At 39.4% G+C, this 22,787-nt stretch overlaps 1 protein-coding gene across 10 annotated transcripts in view; it reads right to left on the bottom strand.

Annotated features, from left to right (window-relative positions):
• Tnrc6a (trinucleotide repeat containing adaptor 6A) overlaps positions 1–22,787 on the bottom strand; it is an 89,396-nt gene that overhangs the window by 46,184 nt on the left and 20,425 nt on the right. For 4 of the 10 annotated variants that reach the window (XM_048331971.1, XM_048331976.1, XM_048331978.1 and 1 more), the window contains exons 1-3: positions 16,904–17,114; positions 16,311–16,661; positions 7,871–7,892 (exon numbers count right to left, since the gene is read on the bottom strand). The exons of 1 other annotated variant lie outside the window; for it this stretch is intronic. In XM_048331971.1, the coding sequence (XP_048187928.1) occupies positions 7,871–7,892; positions 16,311–16,475 (187 nt within the window). In that variant the 5' untranslated portion in view covers positions 16,476–16,661; positions 16,904–17,114. Of the gene's footprint in view, positions 1–7,870; positions 7,893–16,310; positions 16,662–16,903; positions 17,115–22,787 lie in introns of those variants that run through there. 5 more of the 10 variants (XM_048331973.1, XM_048331980.1, XM_048331977.1 and 2 more) reach the window with 3 other exon arrangements.

Raw genomic sequence — 22,787 nt, 5'->3', positions numbered from 1 at the left:
TTACCTTTCAAGATGTAAAATTAAGAGCCAATAAAGAAGCAGAAGAGTGCTGGGAATATGGCCTAGTGGTAAAAGTGCTGGCCTAGTATACATGAAGCCCTGGGTTCAATTCCTCAGCACCACATATATAGAAAAAGCCAGAAGTGGCATTGGCTCAAGTGGTGAAGTCCTAGCCTTGAGCAAAAAAAAAAAAAAAAAAAAAAAGCAGCAGCAGCCAAGGACAGTGCTCAAGCCCTGAGTTCAAGCCCCGGGAATGGCAAAAAAAAAAAAAAAAAAAAAAAAAGAGGGAGAAAAGAGAGGATAATGGTAATTCATTAGTATGCCACTAAATAAACCAGTAATTTACTTATTTAAACAACAAAGAAAAATCAATCAGTAATTTTAAATAAACCTGTTGCTCTAAAGAAAAAATTGAGTCAGAAAGAATATAGAAAACAATATACAGTCAATATGAGGCTACAGAAAAATCCTTTACTTATTATTAGCCTTAATATTACCCTGCCTATAATGCCAGAAATGTTTTTTCTTGGTAGTACTGGTGCTTGAAGTCAGACCCTCTGCTTGCTAGGCTGGCACTTTGCCACTTGAGCCAACCTCTCTCTAGTTCTGCTTTTTTTGTTGGCTACTTTGGAAAAGGTCAGCCTGTGCTGACTTTAAATTACTATTCTCTAGATCTCTGCTTCTAGTGTCTAGATTATTGGCATGCGCTCCGGGTACCTGACTGGGGGGGGGAGGAATGTGCCAGATTTGGGGCTTGAACTCAGGGCCTGGGCACTGTCCCTGAGCTTTTTTTGCTCAAGGCTAGAGCTGTACTACTTAAAACCACACCTCTTCTTCTCTTTTTTTTTTGCCAGTTCTGGCGCTTGGACTCAGTGCCTGAGCACTCACTGTCCCTGGCTTCTCCTTGCTCAAGTCTAGCACTCTGCCACTTGAGCCACAGCGCCACTTCTGGCCATTTTCTATATATGTGGTGGTGGGGAATTTAACCCTGGGCTTCAGGTATACGAGGCAAGCATTCTTGCCACTAGGCCATATTCCCAGCCCATACCTCTTCTTTTTTCCTTTCAGTGGCTGATTGGAGGTAAAAGTCTCATGGACCTTCCTGCCCAGTCTAGCTTCAAACTGTGATCATCAGAGTTCAGCTTGCTGGGTAGACAGGATTACAGGTGTGAGCCACAATGTCCAGTAGGGGAAAAAAAAAAATATATATATATATATATATACACATTTTTGGGGGGGGGGGGCAGTCCTGGGGCTTGGACTCAGGGCCTGAGAACTGTCCCTGGCTTCTTTTTGCTCAAGGTTAGCACTCTGCCAATTGAGCCACAGCGCCACTTTTGGCCGTTTTCTATATATGTGGTGCTGGGGAACTGAACCCAGAGTTTCATGTAATATATGAGACAAGCACTCTTGCCACTAGGCCTTATCTCCAGCCCAACATATTTTTTAAAAAGAGATTTAGTCAGCTAGTGAAGAAAGCACATACTAGCAAGCAGTTTTTATTTTTACATGTTTTCTCATACTGTGATCCCACTCATTTCAGCTTAAACAGATGGACAAAATTGGACTGGCTAAGAAATTTAAAAATAAAAACAAAACAAAACTACTGACAGCAGCCAAAGATACTTAATTGGAGATAAGGGTTTCATGAACTTCCCTTCCTTGGCTGGTTTTAAACCACAATCCTCAGACCTTAGCCTTGTAAGTAGCTAGGATTACAGGCTTGAGCCATTAGCACTCAATCATCTTTCTAATATTTCTATGCAAAAACACAAATCTAGGGCTGAGAATATGGTCTAGTTAGTGGTAGAGTACTTGCCTCGCATACATAAAACCCTGGGTTTGATTCCTCAACACAACATATATAGATAAAGCCAGAAGTGGTGCTGTGGCTCAAGTGATAGCCTTGAGAAAAAAGAAGCCAGGGACAGTGCTCAGGCCCTGAGTCCAAGCCCCAGGATGGGGGTGGGGGTGGGGAACCAAAAACCACAAATCCAAAACCGCTCTAAAAATAAGGACTATGAATTTTAAGAACACATAGAAATTTTCATATTCAAATTTTTTTTTAAATCAAGAAAATGGGCTGGGAATATGGCCTAGTGGTAAAGTGCTCACCTCATATACATGAAGCCCTCCCTGGGTTCGATTCCTCAGCACCACATATATAGAAAAAGCCAGAAGTGGCGCTGTGGCTCAAGTGGCAGAGTGCTAGCCTTGAGCAAAAAGAAGCCAGTAACAGTGCTATTTCAAGCCCCAGGACTGGTAACAAAAACAAAAGCAAACAAAAATCAAGAAAATAACATAATATCCAGTTCTAAACATACCAAACTTTAAATGTACAAACAAGTTTAGTAGAAACAAACCAGTCAAATCATTTTTGGTCATTACTACCTAAAACATCAATTTCCATGCCCTAATAGCTGAAGAATTTACATTACTCCTATCCTTCCAACCACTTAGCTTTTATAGTATCATAGCTTTTATATTGGCTATATTGCAAATCTTCTAAAATACTGGCAGAAATGACAGGTACATAAATAATATGCCATTTTGGCACCCCACATCACTTTCGTGAAGTTAAGCAGATCTCAAGGGCTGGGTGAAGTGGCTCACATCATTCCTAGCCACTCAAGAGGCAATTGACTTCAAGGACCATGACTCAAAGCTGACCTGGGCAAAAAATTAAGCCACAGCTCATCTCAACCAACAAGCCAGGAATGATACTGTGCACTGTAGTTGGCTACAATGGGAGATTTAGGAGGATTATGAAGATACCCCTGGGTAAAAACACAAGACTATATTTGAAAAACAACTAAATAACTAAAAGGGACGAGGTATGGCTGAAATGGAAAGCCACTTGCCAAGCAAGCATGACAACATGACATAAAACTCCAACACTGGAGGGAAAAAAAGCTGACATACAGAAAATAAGTTATACATGTATTTTCATTTAAATTACTAGAAGAACTTGAAAGGTTAAACTACCAGCTGAACACACTACTTAGCAAACATCCATAGAATATAGGATGCTTTTTAAGACTTCTTTTGGAAAACTTTAAATAGTAATGCTTTCTATAGAAAAAATAAAATCTTTGAAGAAAATCTAACTAACATGAAAGTATGTGTCGTAAGGTACTGTTGCCTATTACTCCTGCCACTCTAACACTGCTCTAGAAGACCTAATAGGACAGGGAAAAAAAACAAAACTAAACAAGAACAGTAAGACAGGAAAAATGAAGGATGGAGGGAAGGAATGTCATTCTCACATAAGAGCAACAATGCAGAACTTTCCTATTTATCTTTCTTTGTATTAAGAACGTACCTACCATCTCAAACAAATGAAATTAAGCACTGTCAACAAAATTTAGTAGTTTTGTTTGTTTTTTTTTGCCAGTTCTGGGGCTTGAACTCAGGGCCTGAGCACTGTCCCTGGCTTCTTTTTGCTCAAGGCCATCACTCTACCACACTTGAGCCACAGTGCTACTTTTTTCTGTTTATGTGGTGCTGAGAAATGGAACCCAGGGATTCATGTATGCTAGGCAAGCACTCTGCCACTAAACCACATTCTCAGCCACCAACAAAATTTAAAATGTGAACAGGGTACAAGTGGTTCATGCCTGTAGCCCTAGCTATTCAGAAGGCTGAGATCTGAGGCACTTGATTCAAAACCAGCCCAGGCAGGTAAGTCCTGGAACAAGCCAGAAATGAAACTATGGTTCAAGTGGTAGGGGCCTAGCCTTAAGCACAAAAAGCTCAAGGACAATGCAAGGCCCCGAGTTCAAGCTACAGGGCTGGCACACAAAAAAATGAAAATAGAAAGTGTACACTAAAGCCATTCACTAACAAATCAGGAATTTCAGTTTTCAAAAGTTACAAGACAAAATTCCTACATGTAAATAACTAGGTCAAACTCTGAATGCTTGATGCTTAAAATATCCTTAAAGTAAAAATGTTCAAATAATATTTTTTAAAAAGTCATCTACAGATAAAACATTCTTTAAAATCCTTTTTACACAAAGATTTGATATTTGCCTTTCAAAAGCCACAAAGTTGGCTGATGGCTCACACCTGTAATCCTAAGAAGGCCAAGATCTGAGGACTACAATTCAAGGACAGACTGGGCAGGATAGTCCATGAAACTCTTATCTTCATTTACTAATATGCCAGAAGTGGAACTGTGGCTCAACTGGTAGAGGGATAGTCTTAAGCAAAAAAAGCTCAGGGACAGTGTCAGGCCCTGAGTTCAAACCCAAAAGTTGCCACTCTTAAGCTGACACAATATACAGTGTAGAATGTTTACTGAGGATAAAGCTTCTTCCAAATTGCTAGTGAATGATCTGGAAAATTCCAAAAATGGTTGCTAATCCACAAATTCCTGCGAATTTTCTTAACAAATAGTTTGGAAGGCTGTCTGAAAACTGTATTTTAAAATTAATATGAAGTGCAAGCTATTTTTATATAGACATAAGTAGAAATATTTCCACTGAAATACAAACAGCTTAAATGAGATATAAAAACTAAATATTAAATTACCTCAACAAAGAGAAACACAGCTGCTTTTGTGATGAAACAATTCTTCAAGTCTCTATTACTAAATATTTCTCTGACTACTTCATTAATGAGATTCAGAATGAAACAAATTCTATTAGCAAATTCTGCTCCTTTGCAATGAAGCAAGTTCTATTTGTTCTACAGCACAGAATCTTTTAATGTTTTACAGCAGTAAAGTTTGAATTCAAGGTTTTGTGCTTGCCAGGCAAGCACTCTACCACTTGAGCCACACCCTCAGCCCTTTTTGCTCTAAGTATTTTTCAAACAAGACCTTGTGGTTTTGTGCCAGGTCTAGACTACAATTCTACTTACGTCTCTGGGCATTTCTGGCACAGGGCTGAGTTACCAAATCCAGTCCAGGATCTTCTTTTAGAAGATGAAAAATAATCCTTAGGGCTCACAGTATGGCATTTCCTAAGCCTTTGGTTCATCTACCTCCAGTGAATCTTATCAGAAAAGGATGATCAAAGATCTACTTTTCATGTATACACACATTCTTCTGAAGAAAAGACTGCCACATACACATACACAGAGAGAGATTATTAAAACAGAATACCACAGGATCCAGCAATCCCTCCTCTAAGACTATGTCCAGAAAAGACTTGATTAGCACTTTGTAGAAATATCTGAGCTCCTATGTCCTCTGTATCCAAGACAAAGAAAATCCAAGTGTCTCCTCACACATGAGTTAAACTGTGGCATGCACACATACGTACACCAACATACAACAGAAGGTTCTTCAGTTTATATTAAAAAAGAAATGACATAAATGAACCTGAAGGAGATTACACTAAGTAAAATAAACCTGACAAGGAAATAAAATACTTCATGAGCCAGGCGCCAGCTACTAGCTACTCAGGAGGCTGAGACTTAAGGATCAATTTTCAAACCCAGCTCAGGAAGGAAAATCCAGTAGATTCTTATCTTCAATTTCCAGCAAAAAAGCTAGAAGTAGAGGTGTGGTAGAACTTGTAGGGCACTATCCTTGAGCAGAAAAGGCTAAGGGACAGCACCCAAACCCTTAATTCCAGCCTTAGTACATGTACACACGTACACACGTACACACGTACACACACACACACACACACACACACACACACACACACACCACAGACCCAGGAGAGCCAAAGCATAAAAACAAAAGAATGGAATGGGGGGGAGGGGGGGGACTGTCGCTGTAGCTCAGTTGATAGAATTCTTGGCTATAGCATGCAGAAAGCACTCAGGTCAATTTCCAGCCCCAATATGAAAGGGAGAAAAAAAAGCCCTCCCAAAGAATAGATAGGTTGCTATCAGTGAAAAAGGTGAGAGAAGAAGAGATGAAAGTCAAAGGGTACAAAGTTGCTGTTATATAGGATGCTAACTATAGAGAGCTAATGAACCTAATGAACAATATTACTAAGGTAGTATAACATGAAAATTTGCACAAAGAATAGATTTTAAGTTTTCTTCCCACCAAAAGATCAGACAGTGATGATGGCTATGTTAATGTGCTCAACTGTAGTGGCCACTTCCCTTTAGATAAAAACCAACACTGTGTGGGTCAAACTTAATCTCAAGTGTCCAGTTTTAATTGTGAAAGCCCCAATACCAGACATATACACAGTACAAATAACAATGCATATTTCTAAGTGACCTTTATACTTTCAGTCTAACAACCTCAGAGTTGTGAAAAACCTAAGGGGAAAAAAAAGATAACCCAAATACTGTTCATATTTTATATAAGAATGTAAAAAGAGGATTTACATTTGGAAAAGCTGTAAACAGTAGATCTATAGATTTATAGTAAAGCTATAAAAAGATCATTTGGGAAGGGGAAAAAAAAATCCATGGGTCAAGTGCCCAAATTTAGGTTCACAAAATCCTAAGAAACTGGAAAGGAAAAGATCAATGGTAGGTGAAATAACTCATTAGGAGATGAACTCTCAGAGGTTTAGAAGAGCTAAAAGGCACAATGAAAATAGTCTTTGCTTAAGGAATTTGATTAAAAAGGGTAACAGCATGAGATGATAGATACAAATGTTCTAAAAAGTGTAAGAACAGGGTCGCCCAGTGGAGGCGCTGACCGGGCGGAGGACTCTCACGGGCTCAACCTGGCAGATTCCAGGCCGACTGCAACCCAGCCTACCATGGCAGCAGTTGCTTTTCTGAGTTGCTCTCCTCCGAGATCCGTTGGGTGATCAGCATGGCCCATGGAAATCAATGAGAGCTTGCCCGCCAGAAAAAATATGAAAAAAAAAAAAAACAACAACCAGGAAATAAGCAAGGGAAAAAGAAAAGAGGATAGCTTGATCACCTCTCAGAAAGCAAAGGGACTCTGAGATCATGGAGCAAAAGCAGAAGGCAGCTAATGAGAAGTCAATGCAGATAAGAGAAAAATGATGACTAGCTTTTTGGAAAACCTGGTGCTATTGCCATTGAGGTGCATCATAAGCTCTAAGATCAAGATTTCTTAAACAGTCATTAGCTCTGTTATAACTTATCCTTATAAAACTGTCTATTTTAAACTTTGCTTCTCAATTTGACTGTTATGCATTAAAACCACTCTTCAAAAAATAAAAAAATAAAACACTGACCATGCATATAAAAAAAAAGTGTAAGAACAGGTAAGTTGAGAGCAAAGAGGCTGCATCTAATAGATGCCACCTTAACTAATGCCGACCTTAAATAAAGATGGACAGTACTCAAGTGTATATGTAAGTGAGATGCAAAGATCATACTTGTGACACAGCTAAAAATCAAACTGCAGAACATGGAGCCTAATGTATTTATTCAGCCTCTGAGAACCTTGCATCTTTAATTATGAAGCAGTTAACTCCTGCAACAGTGAGGAAACCTGATTCTGGATTCAACCTGGTTCAATGACCACAGAGTTATCAATCTATTATGTATTTTAAGTGAAATACAGAGATGGATATCATTATCATGCCTTCAAGAAGTGGGTGCCAACAGCACAACAGAGAACAAGAAATAAAGTAGGCAGAACCCCCAAAAGGTGGAGTGGGGCCCTACATGCAGCCTCGCACAGGTTTTTAGATGGAGACTGATAGAAAGGTAGGAGGACCCAAAGATGCAAACTGAGAGTATATGAGGCAGTAGTTATTCAAGGAGGCGACTTTAAGAAAGTGTACTCTAGATGTGGTAACATATACCGCGACAATCCACCAACACCAGAGAAGGACTCTAACATGACCTCACTGAAGAAGTCTGCTCCCACCCCTGTGGCACCTTCTCTCCCATCCTGGAGATAAACAAAAATGTATATAAACAACCCCTTGCCTTAATGAAAAAAGAATAAAAAATAGCTTAAACAACGTACCTTTGATTTTTTGTTCAGTGGCCTAAAACAAAAACAAACAAACAAAAAACAATGTAAATATGAAACTGAAAGAAATGGATTGTTATGATAAAAATGTTCATATATTACTCTAAGACATATACACTTTTATGAAAGTCCATTAGAGAACTGCATAAGGAAAGATGCAAACAAAGCATGCTTTTCCCACAGATATGTCCCACTGTTTCTGGTACTACCTATTAATGAAAAGGTTTTGTACTTTTTCTTTAGCCACAAAACATAAAAGTCATTATACAAGTATATAATTTCTAAGTGGTAGTTGTACTTTTTTCATCATTTAGTTTAAAAATGACTTTCATTAATTTCCACCTTTGTATATTATGAATTTAATAAATGTTCATGCTTAAATGGCTCCAAATATTGTTACAAATGATAAAAGATGAGCTAAATTCTGTTAGCAAAGCTTTATTTCATCCCTGTGGCCAAATTAGTAACAAACAGAACTCCTAGAGGCTAAGCTGCCATTACTATGAAATATAGTGCACATTTCAATAGTTATAAGGGGGGAGATTTCCTACTAATATGTCACTTTGCCACTTCTAACAATTCATTCAAATGACTGCCCAGAAGCTAAGCTCTGCTTTCACTGGTGCCTATAGCTACCCAGGAGTTTACTGATCTCTGACAACACAACTCAGAAGATAGGGGACAGGGCTGCCTCAAGGTGAGGAAAAAAATCTGCAAAAATTATTCAGCGTGTTGAAAACATCATCATCAAACTAGCTGGGCTCTGGTGGCTCACAACTGTAATCCTAGCTACTCAGGAGGCTGAAATGTGAGGGTCATGGTTCAAAGCCAGTACTAATAGGAAAGTCCATGAAACTCTTAACTCCAATGGGCCAAAAAGGCAGAAGTAGAGCCATGTCTCAAGTGAGTGGTAGAGTGCTAGCCTTGAGCAAAAAAGCTCAGGGACAGCATCCAGACCTTGAGTTCAAGCCCCAGGACTGGCAAAAAATTAAAACTCAAACAAAAAACTGACGTGTAAGATACAGATACAATGGTATTACTAAAACTCGAAACCAAATCAGCAACAAACTTAACTTCCTAAAGGTTAAGCAAAAATCAACCTTTCTTGGCAGGGTGCTGGCAGCTCACACTTGTATTTCTAGCTACTCAGGATTATAGGTTAAAGCCACCCTAGGCAGGAAAATTAATGAGACTCTTGTATCTCTAATTAGCAAAAAGCCAGAAGTGGAGCTGTGGCTCAAGTAGTAGAGTGCCATCCTTGAGGGGAAAAACTAAAGATAATCACCTAGGCCCTGAGTTCAAGAAAAATCGAACTTTCCTTTCCATCAAGACCATCTAGAGGGGAGACCTGGAGGCGGGGGGTGGGGTGGGGGAATCATCGCAAATGGCTACATGTTGAACAGAAATTATTTCTAAATGAAGATAAAAAGTTTTACTTAACAGTCGTGGGGCATGACAACTCATTCTGCTTAGTTGTGTGAAACTGAGCTACCCCAAATTCCATTTTAAATTATACTGTTACCAGTATATGGTAGCAGTGATTTTAACACTAGAATCATACCAAATATTCATCTTTCCCCTGGGGGGCTGACAGAAGCACTAAGGGCTATGCCCAGTTTAGAACACAATTCCCATACAAATTAATGGAGCCCTAACTTTTGCTCTGTGGTTCAAAATTAAAAAGAAAGAAACTGATGGAGTGACAGCATTGAAAGACCAGCTAACCATCTTGACAATCATCTATTTCTGGGGAAAATCATTTCTAAAAATCTGATAATAGAAAAAAAATCAAGTCTTAGAATTTCAGGAAGGATTTTAGTATTAAGAGCATCTTGTCAAGTTAGTTAGACATATAATTTTCTGAAGCCAAATAAGCAACAGAAAAACTAGTTGACATACTGAAAACAGTTCTTAAAGGACTTCTCCAAGTCTCTCTCAAAGGAAACTAAGTTGCAGGACACATGTGATTAAAACCCAAGGCCAAATTAGTATCAAATTTAACTCCTGGAGGTTAGGCTGCCATTAGTCAACAATTAAATATTTGTGAGTAGGAAATTTTGCTCTTCCATGCCTTACAATGTAGAGAAAATGTGCTACAAACTCCTCTGGAAATAGAACTGCGCTGAGGCAGGACAGGGGTCAGCAGACACCTTGGGGGTCTGTCTTCTGTGGTGACTGGCACAGGAGGTGTTCTGAGTCCCTTCCTTCATACACCCACCTAACAGTGCAGGGACAGCAGTGAGAAAAAAACAAGCTCCTCTGACTGAACAAACACATAGAGTACTCCTTTAAACTTGGTTGTGTGGGCTGGCGGGGGGATCCAGTATATTTCCAAACTATTACAATGAAAATTTCCAAGGTGTCTCGGTCATCTTAATGGTAATTGTCTATACCAGACTCATGTAATAAGTGGCTACTGACCACTGAAATGTGCCTCGTTTAAACTGAGATGTGCAAACATATGTCAGATTTTATTTTTAGAAACAAAATATCTCAGTAATCATATGTTACACTGACTCTATGTGAAAATAGTACATTCTGGCTCAAATGGGTTCCATAAAATATACTAAAATTGTCTTGAACTGATTACCTTTACTGTACTCTGTGTCGGGGTCTCAGTTTCCTAAGCCTTCAAATGGAAATTTTTATCCTGATTATATTTTAGAACTTATTGTGAGGGTCAAAAATAATAACAGAAAAAAATGTTGGGAGGGGGAAGGGAAAGACTACCCACTATTTAAAGGGAAGGTTATCACTGGAGATATTGCTGCATAAGAAAATGAGAACATTTGGGAAATGCAGAAGAAATTTTTTTCCATTTTAATAGTTTCTTTCCTTTAAAAAAATAATAAAACCTAGCTGTGGGTTCTATGAGCAATGATCATTAATGAAAGTAGCAGACCAAAAAAGTGGCAGCAGCCAACACAGCACATTGGGTGCTTTGTTTCTGACAGGCTCCATTATACTGCTGGGGAAACTTCACAAGCTAACATACTTGAGTAGTTAAGAACTCAGTGTCTGATCTACAATGTGAGACCAGTGGCAGTTTACAACGGAACATTACAACCTAACATTAGTAATGAAAAGTTAATCTAGCCTGTAATCCTAGCTACTCAGAAGGCTGAGATCTGAAGCCAGCCAGGGCAAGAAAGTCTAAGAGACCCCTATCTCCAGTTAACCACCCAAAAGCCTAAAGTGGAGCTGTAGCTCAAGTGGTAGAACACTAGCCTTGAGCAAAAATAAAAAGCTCAGGTCCTAGGCCCCAGGACGTGCACCCCCCCAAAAAAAAGTTTAATCTAGTTTATCTCACTTATTTGCTAAATCAAAAGCAGCAACTAGTCTAGAACCCAGAAGTGCTGAATAAGATGAGGGGCTGGGAATATGGCCTAGTCGCACAATGCTTGCCTCGCATACATGAAGCACTGGGTTCAATTCCTCAGCACCACATATACAGAAAAAGTCAGAAGTGGCACTATGGTTCAAGTGGTAGAGTGCTGGCCTTGAGCAAAAAGAAGCCAGGAGCAGTGCTCAGGCCCTGAGTTTAAGCCCCAGGACTGGCCAAAAAAAAAAAGGGAGTGAGATGAGTAGGGTAGGACTATAGGGAAATACCTCACTGCCCTAGGCATAAACTCCAGCTCTAGCCTAGCCACAGAATTCTGAGTGTAACCCCTCAAGGGGAAAGAAGGTCTAAGTTTTGAACAGTAAATCTGACTTAACTTGAATTTAGTATGCCTATACCATAAAACCTGTAAAAAAAAAATCCCTAACAAAAGGAAAACCATGAATGTTCAAACATTCTCAACCTAGAGAGATCCCAATTTATACTACTGCTCTCCCAGCCCTGAACCATGATGTGCTTTCTAGGAACTACAATTACAAGCTTAAAGCTTACACTGAATTATCTCTCTATAATTAACCTATTTCTCAACCTCCTCTCCCTCATTACAGTTTCCTTAACATCCCTTGGAGAAACTTCTAGAACAGAAGTTAGAGAGAAATCCATGGCACTCTGCTGCTAGCACTATTCACATCCTTCTTTAAAGGAAGGAACCTTCACACTCAAGCACACTAGCAACTTTTCTAAATCATAACAATCAGAGAATTAAGAAAATAGAACTGGGGGCTGGGAATGTGGCTTAGTGGTAGAGTGCTTGCCTAGCATGCACAAAGCCCTGGGTTTTGATTCCTCAGCACCACATATACAGAAAAGGCCAGAAGTGGCACTGTGGCTCAAGTAGGAAAGTGCTAGCTAGCATTGAGCAAAAGGAAGCCATGATAAAAATCACTCAACTTGGGGGCTGGGAATATGGCCTAGTGGCAAGAGCGCTTGCCTCCTACACAAGAAGCTCTCGGTTCAATTCCCCAGCACCACATATATGGAAAACGGCCAGAAGAGGCGCTGTGGCTCAGGTGGCAGAGTGCTACCCTTGAGCAAAAAAGAAGCCAGGGACAGTGCTCAGGCTCTGAGTCCAAGGCCCAGGAATGGCCAAAAAAAAAAAAAAATCACTCAACTTTGGTATAAAACACTAAGTATTTCAGTCTACATCTAAATAAGACAAAATAATAAAAACTATGATAGTTAAAATACTGTACTTAAGTCTTAACGAGTTCTTAAAAGAAATTGTATTACCTGATTTTTAATTTAAATCAGAAAATAATCCACATCTATGTCTTAAAAGATCCCATGCTAGGGGCTGGGGATATGGCCTAGTGGCAAGAGTGCTTGCCTCCTATACATGAAGCCCTGGGTTCGATCCCCCAGTACCACATATAAAGAAAACGGCCAGAAGTGGCGCTGTGGCTCAAGTGGCAGAGTGCTAGCCTTGAGCAAAAGGAAGCCAGGGACAGTGCCCAGGCCCTGAGTTCAAGGCCCAGGACTGGCAAAAAAAAAAAAAAAAAGATCCCATGCTACTGGGTACCACTGGCTATGCCTGTAATCCTAGCTACTCAGGAAGTTGAGATCTGAGGATCATGGTTTAAAGCCAGACTAGGCAGTTAACTCCATGAGACTCCAATAAACTACCAAAAATCTGGAAGTAGAGCTATTGGCTTAAGTGAGAGTATGCCAGCCTTGAAGAAAACAAAACAAAACCTCAGAGACTACTAGTACCCAGGTCCTGAGTTCAAAAAGATCCCAGTGGCTACTAGGAACAGTTAAATTACATGTTTTCTGTAGTCACAGCATAATGATCTGTTTATGACCTTTTACAAAAATGACCTTACTGTGTTATTTCCTAATTTAAAAGTTGACCTTACAGTGGAAAAAAATTGAAACTAAAGTGCGAGACAAAGTTGTCCATTAAAGGGGGAAAGTCATGGTGAGGAGTTTTGAAAAGGCAACTGGCTCTACTCTACTTAACCCAGAAAAGGAACAAGTTACAAGAGATAATATAATTTTACATAAATGAAAAGTATACTGACTATATAAAATAGGCAATGTTTTTACAGTCATGAGTTTATGTTCCAGCATCTATGGAAATAGGTGTGATCACCTGATTTCGCGTAGATAGATGCCTGCAAACGCCTGCTACCTAGCTCTTACTAGAACCAGAAGACAAGCTCCAGAAAGCTTGTCAATTTTTGGGTAAGAAGTCTGGCAATCTGAGTTTGTTTCCTCCTTCCTTTCCTGCCTGACTGCCTTCTGTCCATCCGTCTGTCCATCCGTCTGTCCCCCTCTTCCCTATTTGGTAACTGGAATACCAGCTATCCTTACTTTACCAATTGGCTGTACTCAAATTGTGCTGTAAGCCAGTACTCTGAAAACTGCAGAAGAGGCTTATTTACAGTGTCACCTTAGACTATTAACGTTTATTCAAGGTACTAAATTTACTTAATATTGTGGTCAGTGTATGTGTTGATGGGGTACACTGGAATATCCTCTTGATGCTGAAGAGTTGGCAAGAATACTCCTAACTCTCAGCCTCTGATGAGGTTCCAATAGAACTTGGTGAGGACAAAACTAATCATGGGAAGAAGCTGGAAAGCGATCTGTCCTTACAGAACTGACAAGAAATTAATGGCATAGTAATCCCCATTCAGGTGCTAAATACAAACTTATTCTAAGCCCATATAAGGTACCACCTTTACTGATTCAGTGACTTAGAAACTTGGTTATGAAAGGATCTAAGAATGAATTTTTAATAATTATAGCCATTATTGTTCTAACTTAAAAATTATATCCACAAAACACAACCTTCAAAGAACACATTCTAGAATTTTCCAAGTGAGCATGAATTCTAATCAAATACATTAAATATGCCTTCAACTTCTTCTCCAGCCATTTCATATATATTCTGACTTACTGAACTCCTTAAGACCAACAACAGGGTCTAATGCAATACTCAAACACTAGACAAACAATTCCATAAAGTGCACCCAACATCCTCCTGCATTGCCTTAAAAGATCTTTTCATTGGGCAAATGGCATCACAGAATAAGAGTCAGCCTTCTTCAATCTTAAGACTTATAAAAGACACAACTCTTTGATAAACTCTATGTAGCAAAGACTGACCAGTGCAGACTATTTCACATAAACAAGCCTTTGTCAAGGTGTCAAGGTCCCAGCCTTGCCAAAAGTCTACCCCAACTTTAGCTATGACATAAACTTACGTATCCCTTCCCAGTTGCCCCTGAAAGCAAATGCCAGCTCAACTGTCAGCTCTACTCATTTCAGTCAGTTTCCTCAAAAGCCTGTGCCATCCACTCCTCCCTTGGTCTGGCTGATGTCACCATAAGCTCAGCAATATGCAGAGCTAAATTACTGATCACATCCCCTCCCTTTCAGTATCCTAACCAGAGTGACTGCTACCAACTGTACAGAAGTCACTCAGTGTGGAACCTGAGAGTCAATCTAGGTTCTCTCCCTTCCCATCTTTTAAGCAAATACTATGGTTATTGATTTTTAATTTTCAAATTTTATATCTGCCAGTATTTCAGTGTTTTCAGACTATTTTAGCTAAATCTAAACTACAAATTTTAAAAATTAGCTAAGATACCATATTAAAAAAAGGGAACATTTTGTTGATGTGGTTCTGATTCCTTTTAATTAATTCCAGCACTTTCTACACTGCAAATTTATGCTTCCCAACTAGAACATCGTCAGTGCTTTCCTGATGGTCAGACCTCACAAAGACTCTTGCTACCACCATGCTTTCCTATCTCAATGGTCATTTCTACCCTGGGTCCTCCCATTCAGAACTTTAACATGTGTAAGATACAAGATGCTTTGTTTTAAGTCTATTCTGCTTGGGGTACTTTTGTAATTGGATCCCTACTCATCTAATTTCTATCCTAGGCAAATTTCCTATCCCTCTGCCCTTTCTCAGATTATCAGTACAACTCTCACAGTGCCTCGCCAGTTAACTTAAACAACTGCCCACCACAGTTTTGTATCTTGAATTTTTCCCGTTCATATAATATGATGGTGAGTTATAATCTATATCCAGTTCCTAACAAAGGTATATGTACTTTAAAATTTAAATAAAAAATTTTCACTACAACAAAGAATGTAACAGTAACTCACTGGATCTTATATTTTAAGGTCCTTTAAATCTTGATATAATGTCAATAGCCTTTAGTTTAATAACTTATAAAGCGTTACTAATGGGTTTGGTGTTGCTTTTTTATTTTTATTTTTTGAGACAAAGTCTTGCTATATAGCCTAGGCTAGCCTGAAACTCACAATTCTCCTGTGTAGCCTCCTGAGTGCAGAAATTACAAATGTGCACCACTAAGCCATCTAGTAATTTTATCATTAAAGGCATAGTCTTTTAGCCTTAATTCATAATGCTTTGATTACTGTTTCTTAGACTACATTGGTATTCTAATAAAAATAATGCCTTAGGCTTATTTTAAAGTAGCTAAATTTAAACTACAAATTTCAAAAATCAGCTAAGGTACTCAATAACAAGGGAACATCCTATTGACACTTTATTCCCCATAATATCTATTAACCTCTCCTTAAATGCTGTATTTCTGTATTACTTTATTTTCTACTATGTATATCAACACTACCCATTTAAGTCAACCTTTACTTTACAAAGCATTAAGGAGACTAAGACCCAGAGAGGCTAAATAAAATTTAAGGCCACACTACTCATGTGCATATAAAAAAATGAGGGTTCAAATCCTGTTTGTAAAGATACAAACTCCACACTCTGGCCACTTAGAAAGTTTTAAGTGGGAGTACCTTATAAATTCTTAGGAACAGCTAACTGAAAAATAAGTACCTACGTAATATACTTACCTTTGGAAAATTATTGGCAACACTATTCATTAAATTGTGCACACCAAGCTACTTTATATGCATACTCCAAAACATTTAAGTATTAAAATGAACCTCTACTGAATTTATAACAATAAATCAAATGCTTTATAAGTCAGATTAACTTTCATATATATATTTAAAATGATTAACACAAAGTTTATCACATACCACCTTCTTTTGAGCAGCTTCCTTCTTTTTCTTCTCGTCTTTTTTCTTTTTCTTTTCTTCCATCAACTGTTCTTCTTCTTGCACTAAATCCCTGAACCACACAGTTGCAATTAACTTTCCCAAAAATGTATTAAGAAATAAAAGTAATGTTGTACACAGGTTCATTTTTACTTTATACAAATAAAGACAGGATACACTTTTCTTCTATCAAGCAAGCTGCATTTAAAATGCAGCTTGAAACCTAAATCTTACACAGCTACTACATGAAACAACTCACTTTCTTTAATTAATATAGCTTTCCTCCTCACAAGCACTAGGTTTTGATCCTTTTTTTCTCTTCAAAAAGACAACCTAGGGCTGGAGATATGACCTAGTGGCAAAGAGTGCTTGCCTCATATACATGAAGGCCTGGGTTCAATTCCCCAGCACCACATATATGGAAAATGGCCAGGAGTGTTGCTGTGGCTCAAGTGGCAGAGTGCTAGCCTTGAGCAAAAAAGAAGCCAGGGACAGTGCTCAGGCCCTGAGTCCAACCCCCAGGACTGGCAAAAAGTAATAATGAAATAAAATAAAAATTTTAAAAAAAAACAAACCTAAAACCACCAAATTTTACACTGGGAAACAAGAAATTCCCTCCAATTGTGAGATGTAGAGAACATTGGGTAAGCTAGTTATCTCATTACTGGTGCTGATTATCAACTAGCAGCTAATTGTGATGCCTGGGACCTCCCAGAATCTTCTGTTTAGGTGTCTGGGGAACCTTTTGCTTGTTTTGCTCCAAACAGGTTCTATTATACACACACACACAAATTCTATCTTCATTGCTGGGAACCAAATCCAGGGCCTTGCACATTCTAAACTATACTCCAGACATTTTTAGACTAAAAATTATTCACAAATAAACTACACGTGTTTCAGCATTTTAATAATAATTTCACTTTATAAACATTCCAAATGTCTCATTTCTTGGGAAATAATGTACTCAAAAGACAGTGAAAAAAAATGAAGACAAGGTGAAAAGATTACCTGAGGGATTGAAAAGCTATATGGTGCTACTCCATCCCATCTACCCACTTCCCATCCTAAGCCTTACACTGTCACAAGTAGCTGCTGCTTTTAAACCCAATCTACATCTTCTGCAAGACACCCTCCCAGGGTATGGACGACCCAAAGGAAATCAGCCTTGGAGGACGCTTGGGTCTTCCCTGCCTCAGGCCCTACAGGGAACCATACCCATCACCCAACGTACCATCCATCTCATTTAAGAAGGAGTCTTCTTTCTGGGGAGAGAAGTCCATATAAAGGTGGAGGAAACTCATTCTAGTTACCTACCCCCAGTTACCCTAGAATCTAGAAATGAAACTTCATTTAAAAATTAAAAAAAAATCGGGCTGGGGATATAGCCTAGTGTCAAGAGTGCCTGCCTCGGATACACGAGGCCCTAGGTTCGATTCCCCAGCACCACATATACAGAAAACGGCCAGAAGCGGCACTGTGGCTCAAGTGGCAGAGTGCTAGCTTTGAGCGGGAAGAAGCCAGGGACAGTGCTCAGGCCCTGAGTCCAAGGCCCAGGACTGGCCAAAAAAAATAATAATAATAAAATAAATCAACAACCAAATCCGTCGGATAGGTGGAGAAACATATCACATACAAAACAGTAGCTAGCTCTGTCCCTTGAGGTAGCTTTATGAAGGAGATAAGGAGAGAGACTCAGGATACCACCTGCAGATTAGGAATGAAAACCATTTATTACAGTGGGATGGCAGTGGGGATGTAGACGTTAAAATCAGAAAGGCAGACAAGTCCGTAAGAAACTGGAAGGGATGCTACATTACAGGAGTGCCACAACAAGCTTAAACAAAGTTGGCTTTTGTGATGAGATGCAAATAGTCAGTGAAAGATAAATTGAGTGGCATTATATAGAACTGACAATAACTGAGTAAAGTCTATGGATGCTAAAATTAGTCAAAAGCTGAAAGCAGTACAGGATAACTTGCATTCTCTTGCCTTTCGTGGACCTGTCAAGTAGCTGTCAGAGGAGCCTGACAGATGCCTCACTCCTGTATTCCCCAAGGTCAGGAAGAATGAAGGCAGCAGGTAACAGAAGCAATTTTAAATGCTGTAACTTCTCTATTTCTTGCATGGGGAACAGGAAATGTTTCTTTCTCCCTACTTTAAAAACTTTGTTTCACTAAAATAAACCCTTGTTAAACTTTTACCTTGTAAAACTCTTTTTGTGAAACACTCTAAAATTCTTTTCATGTGATCTCAGGGGCCTGTGGGGTTATGTGGAAACTGGGGTAGTTCTCATTTATTCTCTGGTAACAGTCTTATTTTCTTCATATTAAAACAGGGGATAAAGCTGGGCATGGTAGTGCATACTTGTAATCCTAGCACTTGGAAGGCAGGACTATGTAGTGAGCTCCATCTAAAATAAAATGGGGTGGAGTGGGAAAAGCACCCATATTCCTAGTCATGAACCCCTACATCAGCAGCATCTAAAAGACCATCTACCTCCTGCATCTATACTTCACCTACAGTGTCATTGCTTCTTGTTCTCTAGTGTTCCAATATTACTCCATGAGGTACTACCAAGTTCCCTAGCACTTTTTTCTTTCTCATATTTTATTTTAAAGATTTTTTTTTTGGGGGGGGCCAGTCCTGGGCTTTGGACTCAGGGCCTGAGCACTGTCCCTGGCTTCCTTTTTGCTCAAGACTAGCACTCTGCCACTTGAGCCACAGCGCCATTTCTGGCCGTTTTCTGTATATGTGGTGCTGGGGAATCGAACCCAGGGCCTCATGTATACAAGGCAAGCTTCTCTTGCCACTAGGCCATATCCCCAGCCCCTATTTTAAAGATTTTTTTTGATGATGCTAAAAAGTGCATTCCTATCCAGAAATATTCTCCTTGGCACTTAGAAGATGTGCTGTTTCCCTTACAAATATTGCAATAGAAGGCTGATCATTGGTCTAAGCTCCCCCCAAAAAATTTTATTGAGCCATCATGCTTTTGCCAAATCTCCTACTTCAGAAAGCTAAGAGGAAGAAAATACAAAATTTTACCTACCACTGGTGCTCTTGAGACTTAAGACACTAAGACATTTAACTATTACCATATCTACCAAAAGGAGTAAGAGATGGATATGATAAGTCTAAGTGGCTGGTGATGTTTTTTACAAGTTCCACATATAAATCATGCAAAGTTCATCACCAATGCCCCGAAAATACATGGCAAGACACTAGAAGTCTGGGGGTTCTGTGAATCTACTACATTGTCCCATTATCATGCTTATTTTCTTATACCTTGTATCACAGATAGAGAACCTCTGAGATGGCTTTTTTTTTTTTTTTTGGCCAGTCCTGGGCCTTGAACTCAGGGCCTGAGCACTGTCCCTGGCTTCTTCCCGCTCAAGGCTAGCATGCCACCTGAGCCACAGCGCCCCTTCTGGCCATTTTCCATATATGTGGTGCTGGGGAATCAAACCGAGAGCTTCATGTTTTGGAGGCAAGCACTCTTGCCACTAGGCCATATTCCCAGCCCCTCTGAGAATCAATTCCATGAAGAGAATGTGTTAAGATATTCATTCCCTGGCTTCCTTTTGCTCAAGGCTAGCACTCTGCCACTTGAGCCACAGCGCCACTTCTGGCCGTTTTCTGTATATGTGGTGCTGGGGAATCGAACCCAGGGCCTCATGTATACGAGGCAAGCTCTCTTGCCACTAGGCCATATCCCCAGCCCCAAGATGTACATTCTTGCACATAAGTATTCAAGCTATGGATCAAATTTTGTCCTCATCTTCCAGTAACCAATACAAATAACTGCACCATCTAGGAATGAGTTTCCTCAAAAAACAAAAAAGCAATACCACATTTATCTGTTCTCTTCCTTCATTAAAACAAAATGTACACCATTGCAATTTCCATTCACTGAACTAAAACACATCCTCTGGGTGATTAAAATGTTGTAGTGACTATGTCGGACACTTTTTGTACTTTTTCTTATTTAACTACTATTATCCTTTGTAAAAAATAAGTCCCTGGTTCAAAGCCAGCCTGGGCAGAAAAGTCCTGGTGAGACTCTTATCTGCAATTAACCACACACAAAAAACCACAAAAAAACAGAAGTGGAGCTGTGGCTCAAAGTGGTAGAGTACTATACTAGCCTTGAGCAAAAGATCTCAGGGACCACGCCCAGACCCTTAGTTCAAGCCCCACAACTGGCAAAAGAAAAAAAAATCACTTTTATGGATGAAGAAAATAAACCTCAGAAAGGTTGAGACACTTGTTCAAGATCATAAACCTGGTTCAGGGTAGAGTCAGGACTCAAATCTACATTCACGAATCATGGTCTCTCCTTGTCCCTACACCAGGGTACCTCTCAAAATTGCATACTAGCTCTTTTCAGGAGTCACAGAAAAATCTTTTCAATGGCTTGTGATAAATCTTATTTGCAGCATATTTCCCACAGACTGTATACCACCAGTCTTTTTCCTATTTTCCTACATCATTTGTAAGAAGACTTAACAAATGTACTGCTGAAAACACAAAGCATTTGAATTCTAGGAACTATGGGTATATAATTGGGAACAAAATAGCAAAAGTATCAAGGAAGACAAAGATTGAATCGCCACTGGTTTTAATGAGAGACCCAGGCAGTGGTGTTCTCTAAGCCTTTCTTCTATTATTATTATTATTATTATTATTATTTAAATTGTTGGAGGATAATGCAAGAGAAGCAAGATCACAACTATGAACAGAACTATGAGGCCCCACATTTGAGCAGTTACATAGTTTGAAAAAAAGAAAAACAGCAAGTCAGCTAAATGGCTATGAGAGGTTAGCAGAAATTTCTACCCTTAAGAAAACATTAAAAATGCATTATATATAACAAGAGTACACAGTATGATATAATTGTCTTAAAAAGCAGAGAGGGGCAAGGCACTGGTGGCTCACATCTGTAATCCTAGCTACTCAGGAGGTTGAGATCTGAAGATTGTGGTTCAAAACCTGCTCAGTAGGGAAGTCCATGGGACACTTAGTTACAATTAACCACCAGAAGCCAGAAGTAGAGATGTGGCTCAAAGTGGTAAAGCACTAGCCTTGAGCCAAAGTGCTCAGGGACAGTGCCCAGGCCTTGAGTTCAAGCCCCATGGCCAACAGAAGGGAGGGGGGGATATATACCCATACTTGCCTGTGTGAAAGAACACTCAAGGCATGAATAGTATCTGTGGATGGGTGGTGATGATAAGAACTAGTTTAATAGGAGATGCAAGAGAAAGAGAAATCTGTCACTGTATAAAACTTTCGTGTAGTTGCTTTTCTTAACCAGGTAAATAACTTCATAATATTAAGAAAATCAAAAATGTGTATTAGTGTGGCTGGACAACAGTGGTTCTCATCTGTAATTCTAGCTACTTGGGAAGCTGAGCAAGGAGGAAAAGAACCTCTGACCCCCCACAAAAAAAAATGGCTGGAGGTGTGACTCAAGAGTATGGTACCTGCTAGCAAATTCAAACACCAGCTTTTTGATGATCAATTGGAGATAAGAATCTCACAAAGCCAGGTGCTAGTAGCCTGTAATCCTAGCTAATCAGAAGACTGAGCTCTGATGATTGCAGTTAAAAATCACAGTAAAGTCTGTTAGACTCTTATCTCCAACAAACCACCAAGAAAAGCCAGAAGTGGCCCTGTGGCTCAAGTGGAGAGTGCTACCCTTGAGCAAAAGCAGCTCAGGGACAGCACCTTAGGCCCAAGCTCAAGCCCCAACACTGCTCCCCCACCTGCCAAAGAAAAAAGAAAATCTCCCAACTTTCTATTCAGGCTGGCTTCGAACCCAGATCCTCAGATTTTTGATCTGTTGATATATAATTAATTATAATACCAAATTCTCTTATTAATCAATTTTTTTTTGTCAGTCCTGGGCCTTGAACTCAGGGCCTGAGTGCTGTCTCTGGCTTCTTTTTGCTCAAGGCTAGCACTCTACCACTTGAGCCACAGTGCCACTACTGGCTTTTTCTATATATGTAGTGCTAGGGAATTGAACCCAGGGCTTCATGTGAGGCAAGTACTCTACAATGAAGCCATATTCTCAGCCCTCTGCAATAGTGAATTTTCTAAGGTCAATAGAGCTTGCGTTTAAAAGTATAAACCTAACTTAAAATATTTTTTAGTAAATTATTGTATTTTGTTTTCTAGTAAAAAAAAAATTAAAAGGCAAATTAAAACTATAATAGTGTACCTTTTCTATTTTACCTTTTTTTCTGCCAGTCCTGGGGCTTGAACTCTGAGGCCTGGGCACTGTCCCTGAGCTTCTTTTGCTCAAGGCTAGCATTCTACCACAGGAGCCACAGTGCCACTTCTGGCTTTTTCTGTTTATGTGTTACTGAGGAATTGAAACCAGTGTTTTATGCATGCTAGGCAAGCACTCTACCCCAGTCCTATTTGTCAATTTTATTGGCATAGAATGTCCAAAAATAA

Source organism: Perognathus longimembris, chromosome 23 (genome assembly GCF_023159225.1).
Source record: "Perognathus longimembris pacificus isolate PPM17 chromosome 23, ASM2315922v1, whole genome shotgun sequence".
NCBI lineage: Eukaryota > Metazoa > Chordata > Mammalia > Rodentia > Heteromyidae > Perognathus > Perognathus longimembris.
Note: the sequence above shows the minus strand (reverse complement) of the source record. Positions and strands in the feature narration are given on the sequence as shown.